A 17,309-nucleotide genomic window follows, 5' to 3' on the forward strand; every position below is an offset into this window, starting at 1 on the left:
TATCCTGGTGGTTGAGGTCCAGAACAAAAGGTATGTCTGGGAAGGCCCACATTGATGGTGGGAAGGAGCATAACAAGAGTGGCGAGAGAGAGAGCACCCTCCTGGTTGTATTGAGAGTCTTCACTGGATATTGGTGGAGCAGACAAGGAGACTGGAGGTGAACAGCTCGGTACCGGTGGTGACTCCAGTGGTCAATCGTGCCCGGTACTGGGGCCCCAGTACGAAGTAAAGGGTACTCTGAGATCTCAGATACCACCAGGTTCTTAGAAAACCAAAATTCCTATGGTACCTTGGCAATCAGTACTATCAGGCCTTTCCATTGCTGACTTGTCAGTACCAAGGAATCTGGCAACGCTGACCAAGATGAGCAGTCCGAACAAGGTTGTCAAGCTGTCTTCAGTATAGAGGTCTTCCATACTGGTGCTGTCTTCATGGAGGCAGTGGTACACCCCATACTCCCGTCTCTGACTGGTGGTACAACTGCCTCAGTACCTGTGCCTATAGGGTCCTTTACTTAGTAGCAGTGTCTACACCGAATGACCCACACGATTTGTTGGTTCCATGCTTAGGAGCCATCAGTACTGAAATGACCAAACATGCCGGAGATCTCCTCAGGGCTCACAGCTCTCTTTTTTGGAATCTGAAGGCTTCTTCCTTGGTTCACCCCCTTTGGAGGTAGAAAGCTGCAGTAATGTCTCTTCGCTGAGGTGAGCCTGGGAACTGGGTTGGTTGCAGAGGTCCCTCCATCAGGAGTAGTTTCAGCTTTAGTTCCCATTTTTCCCAGAATCGGGCATTTAGCTACTGGCAAAAAGTACACTTCCGTGAAATGTGGGCCTGTCTGAGGCAACGGACACAGTGGGAATGTCCATCTGTTATTGGTATGGCCTCCCTGCAGGAGAGGCTCCTCTTAAGCCTGGGGGAACCAGGCATGGCTCTTGGTGGGGACAATCTCCAGTGGGGGGGAGGGATAAAGGTTTGTTTATTTTTTTAATTTTTTAAATATATTTTAACAGGGAAGGGAAAAAGTGTAACAAACCCTATCACACTAAGAACGTCTAAGATAAAGGGATTCTAAGAGGTAAAGTATCTCTATCCAGGGGCAACTGAGAAGGAAAGGAGGGTGTTAGCCCAAACAGCACTAGTTAGCCTCAAGGCAGAGCATGACTGGGGGAGAGCAAATGTGTAAGCTGAACAGACACTGCTACTGAAGACCTCCGATCAGAAGTGCAGGGATGCAGACACACCTACAGCAGAGCACCCATAGAAACACTATTTGAAGAGCATGCTAAAAATTACTTAGTCCAGTTAGATGTCTTCAAGTCCCCAGAGCCTGATGAAATCCATCCTAGAATACGCCAGGAGCTGACTGAGGAGATATCTGAGCCATTAGCAATTATCTTGGGAGAGAGATTCCAGAGGACTAGAAGAGGGCAAATATAGTGCCAAACAGATAAAAAGGAGAATAAGGACAATCCAGGGAATTACAGACCAGTCAGCTTAACTTCAATACCCAAAAAGATAATAGAATAAATAATCAAGCAATCATTTTGCAAATACTTAGAAGATAATAAGGTGATAAGTACCAGTCAACATGGATTTGTCAAGTACAAAACATGTCAAACCAACTGAAGAGCTTTCTTTAACAGGGTTACAAAAGCCTTATGGATAGGAGGAAAGTAGTAGATGTGGTATATTTTGACTTTAGTAATACTTTTGGTACTGTCTCACGTGACCTTCTCATAAACTAGGGAAAAACAGCCTAGCCCTAGATGGAGCTACTATAAGGTGGGTGCGTAATTGGTTGGAAAACCATTCCTTGAGGGTAGTTATCAGTGGTTCACAGTCAAGTTGAAAGGTCATATTGAGTGGGATCCTGCAGGGATCAGTCCCGAGTCCCGTTCTGTTCAATATCTTCATCAATTATTTAGATAATGGCATAGAGAGTACAGTTATAAAGTTCACGAACAATAAGCTGGGAGGTATTGCAAGTGCTTTGGAGGACAGGATTAAAATTCAAAATGACCTGGACAAACTGGAGAAATTGTCTGAAGTAAACAGGATGAAATTCAATAAGGACAAATGCAAAGTACTCCACTTAGGAAGGAACAATCAATTGCATATATACAAAATGGGAAATGACTGCCTATAAAGGAATACTGCAGAAAGGGATCTGGGGCTTACAGAGAATCACAAGCTAACTATGAGTCAACAGTGTAACACTGTTGCGCAAAAAAAAAAAAAAAAAAAAAAAAAAAATCATTCTGGGATTTATTAGCAGGAGTGTTGTACGCAAGACTCTTCCCCTCTACTTCACACCGATAAGGCCTCACCTCGAGTATTGTGTCCACTTTTGGGTGTCACATTTCAGGAAAGGTGTGAACAAACTGGAGGAAGTCCAGAGGAGAGCAACAAAAATTATTAAAAGTCTAGAAAACATGATCTATGAGGAAAGATTGAAACTAGGTTTGTTTAGTCTGGAGAAGAGAAGACTGAGGAGGAACATGACAGTTTTCAAGTAATAAAAGGTTGTTCTCCTTAATCCAGAGGTGGGCAAACTATGGCCTGCGGGACCGTCCTGCCTGGTCCCCAAGCTCCTGGCCTGGAAGGCTAGCCCCTTCCCCACTGTTCCCTCTCCTCCCCAGCCACACCACTGCACAGGCAATGCTCTGGGCGGCGGGGCTGCCCGCTCATGCAGGGCGGCGCAGCAGCGTGTCTGGCTTTGGCCGGGCTGAGCAGCAGCCAGACATGCTGCTCTGAGTGGCATGGTAAGGGGGCCGGGGTATTGGATAAGGGGTGGTCAGGGGACAGGGAACAGGGGGCAGTTGGATAGAGCAGAGGTTCTGGGGGCGGCAGTCAGGATAGTGGGGGGGGGTTAGATGGGGTGGGGTCCCGGGGGCAGTCAGGGGACAAGGAGCAGGGGTTGCATGGGTCAGGAGTTTTGAAGGGGGCAGGAAGGGAAGATAGAGACAGGAAGATAGGGGACGGGGGGCATGCTGTTTGGGGAGGCACAACCTTCCCTACCCAGCCCTCCATACAGTTTTGTACCCCAATGTGGCCCTCGGACCAAAAAAGTTTGCCCACCCCGCCTTAATCTGTAAGGATAGGACAAAAAGCCATGGGTTTAAATTGCAGCAAGGGCACTTTAGCTTAGACATTAGGAAAAACTTCCTGTCAGGGTAGTTAAGCACTGGAATAAATTTCCTAGGGAGGCTGTGGATGATCTCTTGAGGTACCTTTCAGTCCTACATTTCTATGATTATACAGTGGGTCTGGAGACTACGGCTCAAGTCTCAGTGAGGGTCACTAAAGAAAAAATGAATTAGTCATCTCATCCTAGCTCCATTTATCATCACCTCTAGACCACCACAATTTGGCATAGTCCAGTAACCGTTCTAGAGACCAAGATCAGGCTGCGTGTATTGAGAGCTGTGTGCTAGCAAAGTGCTTGACTGTACAATGCCTGACTCAGACAAGTACTATTGGCCACTCATTTTCCTGAGCACTAACTTTACATTTTTGAGTAGTCAAATTAAAAAAAAAAAAAAACAAAAAAAAAAACACTGACTTCAGTTTTCCAATACAAAATTACAGTAAATAAGGAATGCATTCAATACCTTAGAGAAAGGTTTTTTTATATAAATAAATAAATAAATACAAACCATTTCATTGATATAACCACCAAGAAACATTTCCTCAAGTGCATCACCAAACATTTTGACAGTATGTACTGTGATACCCAATGTTTACCAAAGCACAAATGTGGGTTTTTTTTATATTGATGAGGGTTGCATACAACAGTAAGTGACAGTGTACTGGAGTTAATATTTGAAACAAGGCATCGCTCCCACTATTTTTAAATGCATGAATAGACTTTTCTGGAAGCAGTGTTTTTAGCTCGACAGTCAAGAGACATAAGGGAGAACAGGTTTTTGTTTTAGGTTCCTCACCATGCCCTACCCACCCTTCTTACTGGAGCCATTGTGGCCTTGCTCACAGATAATGAGTCCCAACAGTTGCTTCCCAGGCACCATAATCAAATCTTAGAAGTCTCCAGCTCTCCAAAAAAAAGCTGCTGGATCAGCAGAGGCTTGTACACTTTTAGAGACTGATATTTAAACACTCCTCCTGACACTGAGCCTGCATTTCTCCAAATCAACACCACTGATACTTCCAACTGATGTTAAGGGAGTTCTTGTTGACATTTAGTTATTACTCATTCTGTCTTTTCATGCTACCTGATCCTTATTGCCACACTTTTCCCTATTTCCTCTTCTCCATGCCTATATCCTTTGTTCCTCTACTCCCCTTCATTCCTCCTCTCTCATCTTTCACCATTCCCATCTCCCTTCCCAAGGTTTCAGAGTACCACCAAAACAAAAGGGGGTGGGGCGAGTTAAGAGGAAGATAAAAACCAAACAGACTCTAGAAATAGGCAGACTTAAGGAGTAAAACTATCCAGAAAGAGGCATAGGATAAAGCAAACAACAGAAACAAGGCAGTGGTTGGTTGATTTTTTTTTTTTAAACTAACTTTTTAAAGAAATTGGAAACAATCAACATGTGCAATTGTTTATTTGTACTGTAGTGGCACCTATGAGCACCCCCAACCATCATGGACTACGATCTCACTGTGTGAGGCATGTACAAAACAGAACAAGATGGTCCCCGTTTCAAAGATCTTATAATCTTAATACTATTACCTTTCCCTATTCCTTCCCCTTTCCTTTCACTGTTTGTTAGAGTCACTTGTTGCCTTTTGTCTTAAGCTATATCGTTTGGCTCTTTGGGGTAGGTTTCCTTCCATCTACCTAGCTACTGCCTCTTGGGGGGGAGGGGAGAGGAGGAGAGATTTACTATAATGATGGGGAAAACCCCTTCCATCCCTGTAGCTAGTGTCTACAGCACACTGCAGTAGTTGAAGTGACCCAGTTGTGCCAGTATAGCTCTTGAAGTGCAGACACAGCCTGAGACAGGCACTTGGAAAAACAAGGTGGGATGGCTGAACTGTCAGAAAGAGTTAGGTAAGCCACAGAGACCATCACATCAAGAACACCCAAAAAGTTGTCTTACAGAGCTTCAAGAGGAAACTTTAGGGCACGCTCATGTGCAGCCATCATCTCAAATTTAATCATTCCAAAACCAAACTAATTATTTCTCTCTCCTCTAACTCCCTTATCTCCACTGTCTACTATTATCCTTCCTGTCTCCCAGGCTTGCAACCTCTGTGTAATCTGATTTATAACCCACTGTTACCCCATCCCACCCCACATCCAGTCTCCATTGCTTCTTCCACATTAACTCAATCAAAATCCATTCTTTCCCCACTATTCTCACTCCCAAAATCTTTGTTCATGCACTAGTAGTCACTTGACTTGCCGTAAATAATCTTCTAAACTCTCACCACTCATCTATCCAAAAGACTGCTTTAGTAAACTTCCTCTTCTGATCCCCCTACAATCCCTCAACTGGCTTCCTGTCTTTGCTCCATATTCTGTGAGAGGCTGTCTTCCTAATATGTCCCTACCTAGTCAATGCTCTGACCAGAAGACAAAAGATTACCCATTACCTCAAGGAGGACTTGCTGGTGCCTTAAAGAATGTGAAGTGATGAGACAAAGTGAAATTAACTGTACTTGACACCTTTACTGAAGCTGAATAATCTTGGCAAGAGAAAAAACTGTCAAAAAAATTCCTGGCATAGGGCACCTCAAAGTCCATTACATGCTTGTACAACACCTGTAACAATGAAACACCAATACTACTCTGTCCTTTAGGTGCTATCACAATACAGTTACTAAACCACATCGGAGAATCACCTTTTGTCAGAGCAACATCACAAAAGTGTTATAGTGGGCAGTCCCCCAAGCAAAAAAAAAAAAAAAAATAAATATACTACTGCTTTTAGAACTTCCGCACCAAAACAAAAGACAAATGTTCCCCATGTAATTGAGGCATATTTGCCAACCCACCTTTATTCACACTTCGGAATTTTCCAGTAAGCCCTTACCTGGATAGATAATATGCCTTTTTATGAAGCAATGCAGCCTAAAAGTTCTGAGATACAAGAGACACACTCATGATGACTTTCACAAACTGAAACACTCCGGAAAATAGCAGCTGTACTTGCTCAACTCTTCAAGACCTTGTGTTCTTTCCAGGGGGTCATTGTTTAATTACTAAACATCTACTCAGCACATTTAACATTTGAAATGTTTTCAACAACAGTTCAATGCCAAGTAGTTTAATATACACAAATGTCATTTACTTTTTAAAATTAATACAGTACTTGAAAAAGGTGCTGGATTGACAGCCCCAGACAATAAGCTTCTCCATTTGACCACATAATGGACAGTATTGGGTGGTAGCTGTGCAAGCTCCTTAATGTTAGCTTAAGGACATGCCTCCACCACACTGTGAAAGGACTACAACTAAGAGAGCAGGCTCAGTCTTTGTGGCCATTCAATCCGTAACTCCTCTGTCAAAACTGCCAACAAGGATGCTAATTACTGTGTTTTTTATAACCAGGACACTTAACTATTGGAAAATGAATCAAGACTAACTAATTCATCTAACACAGGCTGCCAGATGGTAATTTCTGGTCAGTAATGAAGGCTAGCTTTAAAATGCTGAGAGGTAAAAAGTTCATGTATGTATTGTTACCAGTTTCCTGAGCCATCTAGTTGCTATAAAGTATTTTTTAATTGAATAATCCGTTTTGACTTTGAAGCGATCAGACTGATTAAATGAAAACTGGTATGGAGATGTAGAAATATGTAAAATGCAACTCTTCCAGAAAGGCAGAAAAATAGTATGAAAACAAACAGATACATTCAATGCTTACCCATCTCTTCCTTTACTGACAATTTTAACTTCAAAATAGTATATTCCACAGGCTGCAGGTATAGGATGTGTGGCTCGAACTGAAGCAGCATCCTTTGGAGTTTTGCCATGACCTGAAAAACAGTTGCATTAAAATCTAAAGCATATTTTAAATTAGTAAACTGTAGAAGTGCAAGTTTGACAGTGTACAAGTCAGTTGTTCAAAATAAAGGATTTGAGTAGTCAATTTACTTCAGTGCATAAAAAGTTTCTGATCAGACTCTCATTATTTGTGTATGGAACAGCATATGAAGTTCTTATGAATGTGTTTAGAATATGCTAGCCATTGTCCTTTGTCTAAACATGCCAAGAGATGTACTCAGTGCGTGCTGCTTAAAAAAGGCTTTACAGTTATCTGAAAACAAACAATTACAAAACAAGTTTCATTCTGTTTGCAATAAATTGTGGCTATATAATGGTGACAACAGTCCACTAATAAATCTTGAAAGTGTTGCATGGCTTCGCAGTTGCACAGCATTTACTGATTTTTATAAACTGAAATGTGATACAATTGAGTTTAATCTACTGCTTGGTATACTTATATTTCTTTAAACTATTTCAAGATATTTTGTTACTGCTGTCTACAATAAAACGGTTACTTTACAGCAAGCAAAGTAGATGGCTTATTTCCATGTTCTGAATTTCTTTGATGTCAACAATGCATTAACCCAGGGGTCCCCAACGCAGTGCCCGCGGGCGCCATGGTGCCCACAGGGGCATTTTTGTGCACCCGCAGGACACCCCACTGCCGAAATGCCGCCGAGAAGCATTGCCGTTTCTCTGCAGCATTTCAGTGGCGGCGCTTCTTCCTGCTGCCACTTTTCGGCGGCAGGGTGTCTGGCGCCTGCCATAGTCTTCTGGGAATAGCAATATGCTATTCCCACAAGAAAGGTTAGGGACCACTGCATTAACTTCATAAAGTCTTCAAATAAGTAAACATAGGCCCTGCTCTTTTTGTTACAAAACAGCAAATGCTATATCAATCTGCTACTGCAAGAAGTCCTAATCTCTGTGGTTTTGGCCTTGGACAATGGTTTTCAAGTTCTAGTTGGGCTGTGTACTACCTTTAGTATGTGTCATTAATAACTCTTTTTTTATCTAAAATTGTATGTATAATCCAACATTGATTTTTTTTAATGAAAGTTATAAATAGCCTTTAATTTACTTTCTGCAGTCAAGTCATGCTCCTGCCATGTACTCAAATTACAAGACTGAATGCACTTATTGTATTTCTCAACACTGGTAAGTTATAATCACCCCAAGATGATTCAATTAGAGTAATAAGCAAATCTACAGCTCTAGAAGTTCCAGACTAAGTTTTTGTTTTGTTCTTAAGTGTTAGCAGTTCATTGTTTAGATGCCATAAATTAGGTTGCCAGACTTGCCTATACAGAAGTCCTTGGGCCTAATAAGCAGCCAAAGCCTTAAAGGGTCCTCTCTGAAGCTTGTGAGCAGAGCATGAACTCTGACTGTTCTGTTTAAAGGAGGTACTATTAATTTAGAAATTACGTTTAAAAAAAATTCCAACCTGTTTTTACAAGTAAAACCAAAGAACTGACTATAGAAAAAATATTTTCCCAAGTTTACTTTATCCATTTGACAGTGATTTCTGTAGTTCGTTTAATTGCTTCCACTGTATATTCAAGTCAGTTTCTGCTATTTGTGTGGGCCTTTCATACAACAGAAGAGAAAAACATTTTATGAACTAAGAAAACGCAACTGTAAAGCCACTACTATTGCTAGGGAGACTCAGGAGAAAGTGGCACCCCAAACTACTTTTAGCTCATTTTAAAAACTGACTCCATTTCAAGTTTCTGTCCCTTCAAAAATGTCCTTATTGTTCCTATGTAGGCGCGGAATTTTAAATACACGGGTTTTTGTCTCAGATGATCTGCGGTTATCACTTTTGACAGTGAATTCCACTGCGAGGAATGCAGTCGGCCGAGTATCTCAAATGTTCTACACACTTGTAAAGCATCCCAACCTTTTTCTCTACTTTACCTAAAGTAGAGAGCTTTATTTTTAAAGACTATCATCGCCTGTATCTAGTTTATTTTTCATAAGGGTCTTCAAAGGACGACATTTTTAAAGTGTACATTTAAAATATTTAACTAAGGGCTTCAAAAAAAAGTCTTCTGCAAAGAGATAGGATCTTACACAGCAGTTTCACTGCCATCCACTACAGATTTTAGTTTTACTTTGTAGGAGAGCTTGCAGACAACTAAATTACAATAACTAGCTTTTTAAAGTTTAAACTTTGACTTTGTTCAAAAGTCTGACTTTGTCAAAAAAGGTTTTAAAAACTTGGAGGCTACAACATTCTATGAATAGAGTTTCCTGCTTTTATTATAGCAGCTAGACATTCCTGTTGATTAACTTAAAGACTTTTCAGGCATTTACAAATTGAAAACAGTGTAAAAATAATCTAAGCATAAAAAAAAATCACGTTTGAAAAAGCCAGTTGGAACATAATTTAACATCCACTGAAAATGACATTTTTAAGCTTTCAAAAATGTAATATGTAGGCCCAATCCTGCAAAGCTCTAAGCCAGAGGTTCTCAAACTTCATTGCATCACGACCCCCTTCTGACAACAAAAATTACTACACAACCCAGGAGTGGGGACAGAAGGCTCAAGCTTGAGCCTGCCAGAGACCTGCTACCCTGGGCGGGGAGGGAAGGGAAAGAAGAGCCAAAGGCAAACCCAAAGCGCAGCTGCCTCCGGGGGGCGAGGGGGAGAGGAGGGGAAGAGAAGAGGAGATGAAGCCCAAAGTCTTCAGCCCTGGGCGTGGGGGGGGGGGGGGGGTCCTTTAGCCTGAGCCCCTCTACCAAAGGCTGAAGCCAAAGTCTGAGCCCCAGGTAGCGAGTCTCAAGCTTTGGCCCCAGGTGGTGGGGCTTGGGCTTCAGCAAGTCTAACGCCAGCCCTGGCGACCCCATTAAAATGGGATCCTGACCCCCAGTTTGAGAACCGCTGCTCTAAGCGCATACCTTCACAAACACTGAATAGAGTAGTCCTACTTAAGTCAATGGGAGTACCCATCTCGACAAAGCTATGCATGACCTTACACTCTTTAAATACAGCTTAAATAAATATAGTTCCAAAAATCTGATTTTTGATAGTTTTAGCAGACAGCTTAGTGAGCCAGCTCAGAGAGAAGTAAGAACAAAACTACCCTTGGTGAACACATGGGGAAAGATTTTAATGAGACCAAAAAATGGTCTATTGAATACTGCCTTACTTCCATTTCTTCCACAGATTACACTTGGTTTTAAATCGGACAAAATTAGATCCCTACTTTGCTGTCTCTGTTACAATGGCAATCAAAACAGAGTCACTTTGCCATTCTTACACAATGTTGGTTTGGTGGTACTTCAAGTGCTCCTGGAAAAACTGAACAGGATTACCACAACCAGATCCCTCCCTTTTGTTTATTAGCGAAATATAGAGATACAACCGGATGCACTGGAAGTCAGCTAGAAGATTTTTAACTTGGCATTAGAAGCAATTCAGAGAGGATTTGTCTTTACATGGAAAGAAAAGACTGCACCGTCAACAAAGGTGTGGTTAATATCTATTAGCCAAAGCCTCACTGAAAAAAATCCTATCAATAGCTGTTTATTCAAATTGTATTTTTGCCCATTTTGTTTGGGCAATCACCCACAGGTGACCTAAATGAACTCTGTTTCTAGGAAACAGCAAATTAAAAAAAACAAACCAACCAGGATTACTGTTTTTTTGTCTGTTTGAAAAACTGTACCTCTTATGGTTTGTCCTGTCTATTTAGGTAAATCTCTTTATGATTATCTTTGCAATTAAATCCTGTGCTACTTTTTGGCTTATGATCACAGACAGTTCTAGAAAACAAACTATCAGAATTTCGGTGAACATTAACATGTTAGAAAAATCACTGGAACATTTTCATTTCCCATTTTATTGTGAATTAACAAAAATTTGAAAAATATTTAAACCAATAATTCAAAGATCGTATTTTCATACAAATTCGATTTTGTTGGGGCCTATACCCTATAAAAATGGACCTTTAGGTCTGATCTACGTTCTCACCTTCGGCTAAGGACTGTTAGATGACAATGAAAGGTATATTAGCAAGTTGACAAACGTGTTTTTCTGAAATGGTTTTACCTTTCTCATTTATGAAGATATACCACGAAAAGTCTAAGTAATCAACGTAAATAGTGCTAGGTCAATTCTAATCAACCTGTAGATAGTTTGCGGTGTTCCAGAGGGCCCAATTTCAGCTTATTCCTATTTTATATTTATTTTGTGACAGATTTAAGAAACACAGGTGAGGATTACTGATGCCCATATATGTATTTTTTTCTATGCCTAAACTTTGACAAAACTATAGAATTAAGAATCGGAATTTCTAAAACACATAACTGAATGACCGACTCAGAAGTTTTGGGAAAAAATTATGTTGGTTCCGGTAGGTGATATGAGGACAGCTAGATGCTCCCCTCACACACACCCTCACCATTTTTATGAGAGTATGCTTCAGATGGACAACGTTGTACAGTTTTGACAGTGATCTTTAATTTTTGTTTGCCCCTGAGAATGTATGCTAATGGCCTGTTTTCATCATCTTAATGCCATCAGACTGTAGTCCTTCCTCTTGCACCTTGACCTGGTAACCAATATCTCCTTTTGAGACAGATCTGATTAGTTCAAGTGCTCTGCATTAGGTTTACAAAAAGACAATGATCCAGTGAATGCTGTTCATGCAGAATGAAGCAACACAACTGTCAAGGGTGGGAGAAGACATTCTGTCTACCTGAAGCTCTGTATGGACTATCCAGTGGTGGGTAGGAAAATTACAAATCCTCAAATTCCATGAGACATGGATTTCCTTTTTCTCATAAACCACAGAAAACAAAAGCCTCAAATCTGGCAATATGTTAGTTTGTTCAAATTATTAAGTGATCTGAAAAAATAAACAGAGGACAGACTACAAACTGAAAAGTGGCTTTTTCACATAATTATTTTTTCATAAGCATGTTTGGATATTAAGATACTGCACACTAATATCTGGGAGATCAAAATGTGGCCTGCAATGACACAGTGACCTCTACACTTTTTCCATACAGCTCACTCGATTGCAGGATTTTCCTACCTTTAACTTACATCTCTCCTCTTCCCTTCATCTTCAGTATTTCACAAAGAAAACCTCCCATCAGAGAGGAAAGTTCACTTGGGACATTAAACAGGAGGGGAAACAAAAGTGAGAGAAACAGGTGGAAGGGAAAAGAAAAGGAAAGATGTTTGGGGAGGAAAATGATGTTATCAGAACAATGCCAATCACAGATAACGAACAAGTGCCTCCACAAAAGTTGATTCTATCAGAATGTTGGAGGGGCAACAGAGGAAGCTTATATAAATGTATTTAAGGTAGGAAAAACAAGACTGAGAGGAAGAAGTATGATTTAGTTGGTTTTGGTCCTGCTTTGAGCAGGGGATTGGACTAGATGACCTCTTGAGGTCTCTTCTAACCCTATGATTCTAAGGGAGTCATTTTTTTGGTCTTGCATGCGTCTCGACTGGATCTATTTTTTAAATGGACTGATGGAGGATCCCACAAATCTCTCCCCAATCCAAATGTGCCAATCAAGATCTTTACAAAAACAAACTATTGGTTCTCAAAACTATAAAGAACCAAATGTTCTTTCCCCATTGTCTAGATAGTGAAGGTGTATTGCCTGTGCCAGCACTTTACAAGATTAGAGAGGCTGAACCTTTTCTTTAATTGGAGCCCTACATGAAATTGTTTTGCAATGGGTGACATTCTATAAAATGCAAGAATACAGTTGATACCATCTTTCCTTATTTCCATCATCCATTCTCCTTCCTGTCCTTTTCTATTTTCTTTTTGTTTTGTCTTGCTTGCGTTTTAATTTTTTTTTTTTGCTCATTTATTTTCTTTTAGTTCTCCCCTCACAAGTAGATACAGAGAATTGGGGTGGTGTCTGTTGGTGCCAGTCATAGCTTAGCCAAAAGTTGCAAAAGCAAAGAAGCGAAGCTTGAGCTACCAGCATATATAGGAGCTACTCCAATGCCTGTCTACAGGCTTGTCTACATGTAAAACGCTACAATGGCACAGCTATACCAATGTAAATTCTTAGTGTAGACCTGGCCAAAATTAAAGGTGATAATGGAACAGGGAGGGAAAGATGGGCAGTTTTCAAGGAGCCATTCACTGCTTTAACAATATAGCACATTTCTAGTTAGGAGAAGGAGAGGAGGCTATGTGTATTACAGTTGCCCCTCACCCACTCCACTTCTGATCCATGTTCCCCTGGACTAGTCTGGTGACCCCTAGTGGTCTATTCATCCTTCACCCCCGCATTGTCAAGTAAGATTAAGTTAACAGTAATTAGCGTGATAACTTAGTCAATGTACTTTTATAGCAATTATCTCCCTAGTTTCCAAGTGCCCAATGTTCACTAAGTAGCCGCCCACATTTCAAAAACACATGGTTACATCCTGCTGGTGGGAGGGTTGAGGAATAGGCAAAGAGAAAAACAACTATATTGTCATATTAAAACAGCTCAGAAAGATTCTATATCTACCTGTTTATTATAAACTGTTATTTAAAACACACAGCAAAAAAAAAAAATACAAGTGGGAGGACTTCCTAACCATAAAGCTATATCCTTGCTATGAGAATCCTTACAGCAGCCAGATCCCAGTACACACAAAATACTCCTAAAAATATCAAAGTAATAAAAATCCAAACAAAAGCCAGAAAATTCAAATATAAAGGCCATCCTGTAAATATTAATTTATAAACCAAAAAGCCTAAAATAAGGCTTACCAAATTTGAATTTATTGGCTTTTGTATGTTTGCATCAATCTTCATATTACTTAAAATGAAGATTTTGTATTTAATACAAAATCTTAGGACCTGTCTATTGTAGGCTGTTTTACAGAATACATCTAAGCTTTTTTGGCATCCAAATCATATGATTTGTATGTTTTGTGTTGCCATCTTCCTCCTCATTGAATCAACTGTAAAATGTTTCTCAAGACTTCATTTGAGCTTCACCTCTGTAAACTTTGAGAAAGGGTAACCACAAGGTTTTAGGGTTATTCCTCCCCACCCTCAGACTCATTTTGACTACAATCTGACCTCGCCTTCCCTTCGTTGCCAGCCCAGAAGCTGTTTTTAATCTGAAGCACTTCTACTTTAGGACTTGGGCATGGAATGCCAGATGTGTGTTTTCTTCAGGTCAGGGTGAACTCATGTTTCTAGTTTATATGACATTTTCACAACAACCAATACTTAAAGTACCTTATTGTTATCTCTGGCTGATTTACATGAGTATATGTAATTTGTATATCTTTTTTTCCTGCAATAAAAGCCTTAACAATACTGTAAACTGATCTGTGAGAAACCTGAGCACAAAGTATGAGATTAATTTAAAATGTAGGAGAAACTAATCTTGAATATTACCCACACTACTACTCTCAACATTATGTATAGTACTTACACAGGGACTATAATCAGTGACTACTTTTAATTCTATTATTTCATACATGTTTAATTTCCTACAAATCAAGATGTGTTTTCTCTCCGGCTTCCTCTCCCTGACATTTCCGTGTTTAGTAGTTTTACATTTATGGATTTTATAACTCCCTATAACCCCTTTTCTCTCCATTTCTAGACAAAAAGCATTTCTTGTCCTGCTTATTTTTGTAGCTAGACACATGACACCATGCCGATTCTGCCTTATTCTCCTGCTTGTCCTCAAACTCGTTTGATAACAGAAGCGACAGGCTGAGGAAGTCTGCTAGTTTATAGCGCCCCCCCCTCAAAAAAAAAAAAAACGAGTGAGAAAGAGATAGGATAGGCCTTCCCGCTCCTCTCCCACAGGTTTATACTGGGGGGAAGAGGGAAACGGGGAACCCGGATCATCACCCCCGACAATGTAAACTTTTTAGGAGATTCCAGGAAGAGTTATTTCTTGTTGTGTCTTCTCCCCGATCAAGCTGGTGCCTGTCCCAAGAGAGATTTCCACCCAGGTGAGGAGGGGACCCCTTAGGGGAGTAGACTTAAGTAGAGATGAGAAGCCAGGAGCCCAGGTCCCCCCCCCTCCCCAGGGAACTGGGCAAGGGGCCCCAGGGAGGCTGCATGTGTACATACCCCCTCACCTCCAGGCTGTTTGTCTGTATACAGAGAGCCATGGCCTAGCTCCCGGCTCCATGGGGGGGAGGGCCCTGGGTCCCGGTGGGAGGGGGGCGCCCCCCCCGGTGGGGCCGGGCCCTGCCTCCAGTCCAGGGCAGGCGCCCCCCGGCGGGCCGGGCTCTCACCTTTGTAGTGCACCCGCAGGTTGTTCTGCGAGAGGCCGATGTAGCTGAATTTGTCCTTCGGGCTCCATGAGCGGGGCAGCGGTGTTTCCTGTTCGTCCACGGCCGGGTACAGCCGCTTCAGCCGCCGCTTCAGCTCCTTCTCCTGCTCGTTGAGGGCCGGGTCCCCGTGCGGGAAGGCGGCCGGGGCGCTGCTCCCCGCCGGCAGGCCCAGGGCGGGCAGAGGCCCGGCGGCGGCGGGCGGAGGCGGGGGCGGCGGCGGGGCCGCGGTGGCCGGTGGCGGGGGAGGCGGCGGCTGGAGCAGCAGCGCGGCCGCCGGGGCCGAGGCCGGCGCGGGGCCGGCGATCCCCGAGGCCTGGGGAGCCGCCGTCAACGGAAGCTGCTGCTGCTGCTGCTGCCCGGACATCCCGGCCTCCGCCACCTCCTGCTGCGGCGGCGGCTGTCCGCGGACCGTCTCCGGGGCGGGCGCGGCGGGCAGGCCCGGGCACTGCGGAGCGAGGCTGGGGGGGGGGGGGAGGGGGCGGTTTAGACGGGCAGCCCGGAGTCGGGGGAGGGGCGAGGAAGGCGGCGGTTACAGACCCGGGGCTAGCGGGGAGGGGGCGCACGCGCGGGTGGCTCGAGTTCGGGCCGCTGCGCGGGGGGGGGCGCGAGACACCGCGGCTGGTCCTCAGGCCGGCGCCAGACGCTGCTGCTGCGGTGGAACGTCCCGGATCAGCTGAGCAGCTCCCCGCGGCGGCGCGAGGAGGAGGAGGAGGAGGGGCTTCCGCCAATCACAGGGCGCGAGGGCGGCGACCATCCGCTCCGGCACGAGAGGAAGGCGTGAAGGCGGGGGGGGAGCCTGGGCCGCGCGGCGCTGCTGCACCGGACGCTAGTGCAAAGCGTGGCAGCTGCAGGGGAGGCCTGCACGTTTGCCATGGTCTTACTTTCGTCCGAGCCTGGAGGCCTCCTGTCCCGGTCCTGCTTGGCTGAGACTAGAGAACTGAAGAGGGGCTAGCTCAGGCTACAAGTTACTACCTGAACGAGGGGTGGGGAGCTGCAGCTACACCAGTGCCAGCAAAAATCCGAGCGGGCCTCTCTCGCTCACTCTCACTCCTGAGCCAAGAGGGTGAGATCATAGAGTAGGGTTGGAAGAGACCTCAGGAGGTCATCTAGCCCAACCCCCTGCTCAAAGCAGGACCAGCCCCAATTAAGTCATCCCAGCCAAGGCTTTGTCAAGCGGGGCCTTACAAACCTCTAAGGATGGAGATTCCACCACCTCCTTAGGTAACCCATTCCAGTGCTTCACCACCCTCCTAGTGAAATAGTGTTTCCTAATATCCAACCGAGACTCCCCCCACCGCAGCTTGAGACCATTGCTCCTTGTTCTGTCATCTACTGCCACAGAGAACAGCCGAGCTCCATCCTCTTTGGAACCTCCCCTTCAGGTAGTTGAAGGCTGCTATCAAATCCCCCCTCGTTCTTCTCTTCTACAGACTAAATAACCCCAGTTCCCTCAGACTCCCCTGGTAAGTCATGTGCCCCAGGCCACTAATCATTTTTGTTGCCCTCCTCTGGACTCTCTCCTATTTGTCCACATTTCTTCTGGGGGGGGGGGGGGAAGGACTAAAACTGGATGCAGTATTCCAGGTGTAGCCTAACCAGTGTTGAATAGAAAGGAATAATCACTTCCCTTGATTTCCTGGCAACGCTCTTACTCATACAGCCCAATATGCCATTGGCCTTCTTGGCCAGTCCTGGGGGGAAAGAAGCTCCTGCAGGCTTGGGTGGTGGTACAGTCTTGGGAGACTGAGGGAGGGAGCTGCCCTGTTGTACCTGTGGCAGCCAGCAACCTGTACAGGCATTAAATATGATCACACTTGCCTCAAGGTGCTACTGTACAATAATCCTATTTTATAGACTAGGGTTTGTTGATTTTAGGCAAGGAGCCTTTTGCTTTGTAGCGGATAACACTGTTCTGTGGTGGGGTCTGGGCATCTGTTGCTTAGCATGTTTCAGAGTAGCAGCCGTTTTAGTCTGTATCCGCGAAAAGAATAGGAGTACTTGTGGCACCTTAGAGACTAACAAATTTATTAGAGCATAAGCTTTTGTGGACTACAGTCCATTTCATTGGATG

The 17,309-nt window shown here is 43.5% G+C and overlaps 1 protein-coding gene across 5 annotated transcripts in view; it reads right to left on the reverse strand.

Moving 5' to 3' along the window:
• The window catches only part of RANBP9 (RAN binding protein 9), a 70,281-nt gene extending 54,362 nt beyond the window's left edge, over positions 1-15,919 (reverse strand). For 3 of the 5 annotated variants that reach the window (XM_038391386.2, XM_038391387.2, XM_038391384.2), the window contains exons 1-2: positions 15,200-15,916; positions 6,840-6,951 (exon numbers count right to left, since the gene is read on the reverse strand). In XM_038391386.2, coding sequence (XP_038247314.2) covers positions 6,840-6,951; positions 15,200-15,602 — 515 coding nt within the window. In that variant the 5' untranslated portion in view covers positions 15,603-15,916. Of the gene's footprint in view, positions 1-6,839; positions 6,952-15,199 lie in introns of all 5 variants that reach the window. The other 2 variants (XM_038391389.2, XM_043508324.1) reach the window with 2 other exon arrangements.
• Between the last annotated feature and the right edge of the window lie 1,390 nt (positions 15,920-17,309).

Source organism: Dermochelys coriacea, chromosome 2 (genome assembly GCF_009764565.3).
Source record: "Dermochelys coriacea isolate rDerCor1 chromosome 2, rDerCor1.pri.v4, whole genome shotgun sequence".
Lineage (NCBI taxonomy): Eukaryota > Metazoa > Chordata > Testudines > Dermochelyidae > Dermochelys > Dermochelys coriacea.